This window comes from Microtus ochrogaster, chromosome 7 (genome assembly GCF_000317375.1).
Source record: "Microtus ochrogaster isolate Prairie Vole_2 chromosome 7, MicOch1.0, whole genome shotgun sequence".
NCBI lineage: Eukaryota > Metazoa > Chordata > Mammalia > Rodentia > Cricetidae > Microtus > Microtus ochrogaster.
In genome coordinates, this window is record NC_022014.1 from 79,280,825 (window position 1) to 79,284,692 (window position 3,868).

Genomic DNA, 3,868 nt, shown 5'->3' on the forward strand with positions numbered 1-3,868 from the left:
ACAGAGAGAGAGAGAGAGAGAGAAATCTTTTATTCAGAGTGACCGTACTTTCCCCTCTAATGAAATGGACCCATTCATTACTACAGCAGGTCAACACTTTCTGCTCTGAAGACAAGTTTTTCCAAAAACAAACTGACTGGGGCATTGAAAACACTGGTAGGAATGGTGGCTACATGTCATTATACATGTCATTACACTGATCTAAATTTTCAAGAACTCAATGTCAAGCTGAGCCATAGGACTAATTATAGATTTTGAGACATTATGGCATGTTAACGTAGGTGCAACTGTACAAAAGTACTACCCTGGTAGGCTGGAGACGGCTCAGTAGTAAGAGCGTCTGCTGCTCTTACAGAGGCCCTGGGCTCAGTTCCCAGTAACCTTACCAGGCAGCTCTCAGTCAGCTGCCCTAGTTCGTGGGATCTGATGCCTTCCTCTAACCTCCTTAGGCAACACATACACACAGTACATATAAACTCAGGCAGGCACAAACACATAAATAAAAACATCTGTGGGAGATGGTAGGGGGGGAGGCTATGCAGGCGTGGGCTCAGAACGTGCACGAAAATCCTCACATCTTTCACTTAGCTTCACTGTGGACCTGAAACTCCTCCGAGAAAGTAAAATATAGCCCTGGCTGGGCCTCTACACGGTTCTTGGGGAGTAGAGAAGATAAAGGGATGCAGACAGAAGCCAAAGAGCCAGTCTGTAGACTGAGTGAGGCTGTCACCGACAGCTCATCACCATCACCACCATCACCACCTGTGTGTACACGGGGTCACGTGCCGCAGTACACATCAGCAGCTCTACTTTTGCTGTCTTCAGAACTAAGGCCAAGCCAGGTATAGCAGCGCACGCCTTTAATCCCGGCACTTGGGAGGCAGAGGCAGGTGGGGCTCTAGAGTGTGAGGCCAGCCTGGTCTACATAGTGAGACCCAAGACCAAACAGGCAAACACCCTCAGGCCAAGGATGGATGTTAACACAGAGAAGTTACATAAGCCTCCCAGCAAACCATGTCCGCAGAAGAACAAGGCCTCGGTGCCTGCTCACCTATGTTGTAAGCACAGTAGCGGATGTTGGGAGAGATCTCTTCCACACGCTGGTTATACAGCACAGCCTGCTCCTCTGTAAACGCACTGGCTAGCTTCTCATAGATAGTTCTGCAAGCAAACAAACATCAGACACATGGCAGACATTATGGCAGCCATATTTAAGGAAAACAAACTCACAAAAGACCACATGGTCAAAATAAAAACAAAAGCCCTTTGAAGGTATTTTACTGACTACAGAGTAGCATGGTCTAAGGATAAAAAGAGAATAAACTTGCTATAAGGAAAACAAACTGTCCTAACTTCCACGGAGACTGTGCCTTAACTAGAGTAGCCCCTGCGTCTGGTCAGGAGGACTTACTTGCACTTGTTAAAAGCCTCAATGGCAGCTTTCCATTCTTGATGTTCAAAGCGCAGCATTCCTGAGAGGTAAGCTGTGTAGGCCTACAAGGGGTGGAAAAGAACTGCTAAGCAGCGGGCTTCTCAGGTTTGCCTTCTGAGTTGCTTTTGGGGTGCTATGGAAGGAAGCTAGGGCTCCGCACATCCTAGGCAGGTCATGCTCAGCCCAAAGAACCTGCTTCAGCACAGTGACCAGGGCTCTAGCCCCATGCCCCTCCCTGGATGGTTTCTAACTCTTGACAGCAAGGAATTCACTGTGAAGACCAGGCTGGCCTGGAACTCACAGAGTTCCACCTGCCTCTGCCACCTGAGCGCTGGTACTAAAGGTGTGTGCCACCATGCCTGGAAATCAGGTTAACTTTTCTTCCTTATTCAAATGTGTGCAGGTGTTTTGCCTGCATATATGTCTGTGTAGCACATGTATGCCTGGTGCTGATGGAGGACAGAAGGGGGAATCGGAGGAGCCCCTGAGTTACAGACAGCTGTAGGCTGCCATGCTGGGTGCTAGGAACCCAGGACCTGTGTAAGAGCAGCCAGTGCTCTTAGTCACTGACCTCCTCTCCATCCCCATCAAGTTGACTTTTAAAGAGAAAAACTTAGCCGGGCGGTGGTGGCGCACGCCTTTAATCCCAGCACTCGGGCAGGGGCATCTCTGTGAATCTGAGGCCAGCCTGGTCTACAAGAGCTAGCTCCAGGACAGGCTCCAAAGCTACAGAGAAACCCTATCTCAAAAAAAATCAAAAAAACAAAACAAAACAAAACCAAAAACAGGTTGAATATAACCTTTTGTATCTATCATCCCCAGCATGAACACAGAATACAGACATGCAGGCAAAACAGCTATACACATAAAATAACTTAAAATATATTGAATATAAATTATCATCTCTAAAAACAAACTGATTGTCAAAAATACTTCTGGGAACTTTCCCAGGTATAAAATATAAAACTTTCTACCTATGTACTAAAAGAAGCCTGACTATCATCAAAGTATTACAGCTAATTATGAAAATCTAAGAGCTGAAAATAAGAGACACTAACTTCACCCTCTGAGAGGAAGGGCAGGGCTGTAGCTACAGGAGCACGTGCCTGGTCGCAGGAGGCTGTGGATGTATAAGGTAACAACCTACTCACTCTGTAGCTGTAGCTACAGGAGCACGTGCCTGGCCGCAGGAGGCTGTGGATGTATAAGGTAACAACCTACTCTGTAGCTGTAGTTCTTTTTAAAGGCATGACTCTAGTCTCCACAATAAAGGAAAACTGGATGTGGAGACAATGACCTGAGCCTCTAGCTTGGTCTTGGCATCCACGCGGTTGCTCTCACACAAGCGTTCCAGTTCCTCGGCATGCTTCACGGCTTTGCGAAGGCGAGACAGCAGGTGAAACCGTTTTCGGGGCTCGGTGTTGGCTTCCTGTTTGAGTTGCATGGCATAGCTCCAGGCTCTTTCTGCATCCATCAGAACCAGCAGCAAGTACCTACAGCAGAGGGTGGACGATGAATGAAGGCTCTCCTCTGAGGGACAGTGCCCTGTCCCTCCCTCAGGACGCCATCCTCACAGCACAGGCTCCAGGCCAGCATCTCTGAACCAGCTAGGCTCCACCTCACGTTTCTAGTCACCTGCTAGGGCTAGCCCACTGAAGAGCCTCTGCCACTCAAACCAGGCCAGCCTAGGACTGGAGCCCAGGTAGAAATCAAGAGCTTAAGTGCAGGATAATATGCGGCCACGGTGATGCTCACCGGGAACTCTAGCACATAGGAGGCTGAGGTAGGGGGATCATAAATACAGGGAAGCCTAGGCTACAAAGTGAGACCCTATCTCAAAGCAAGCAAGCAAGCAAGCAAGCAAGCAAGCAAGCAAGCAAACAAGCAAGCAAGCAAGCAAGCATACAGACTTCCAAAAAACAAGAGCAATGAAGCACTGTACTAGAGCCTGTGCTGGAGCCCACGGCCTTTCTTGCGAGCTGTGTGACTGTGGGGGCTCCAGCCTGTCTCACCTCATTCTACACTAAATACCTAACACAGACCACAGCTCGTACTTCCTGATGGGGCAGTAACCTAAGTCTGCTATGATCTTCAGGATTTTTTTTTGAGACAGGGTTTTTTTGTGCAGTCTAAGCTGTCCTAAAACTCACTCTGTAGATCAGGCTGGCCTCAAACTCACAGAGACCTCCCTGCCTTGGCCTTTCAAATGTTGGGATTAAAGGCATGCGCTACCACACCTGGCTATCAGCCTTTTTTTTTTTTTTTTTTTTTTTTTTGAGACAGGGTTTCTCTGTGGCTTTGGAGCCTGTCCTGGAACTAGCTCTGTAGACCAGGCTGGTCTTGTCTATGTGCATGCACTCGGAGGTCAGACGTCAACGAGGGCATCATCTCTACAGTCTCCACTTTGAGACAGTCTCTTGCTAAGTTCACTGATTG

At 48.2% G+C, this 3,868-nt stretch overlaps 1 protein-coding gene across 1 annotated transcript in view; it reads right to left on the reverse strand.

Moving 5' to 3' along the window:
* Window positions 1–3,868, reverse strand: part of Srp68 (signal recognition particle 68) — a 31,313-nt gene that overhangs the window by 19,523 nt on the left and 7,922 nt on the right. Inside the window, 3 exon segments of the mRNA XM_013347638.2 lie at window positions 1,044–1,161; window positions 1,412–1,494; window positions 2,730–2,925. Of these exon segments, the coding sequence (XP_013203092.1) occupies window positions 1,044–1,161; window positions 1,412–1,494; window positions 2,730–2,925 (397 nt within the window).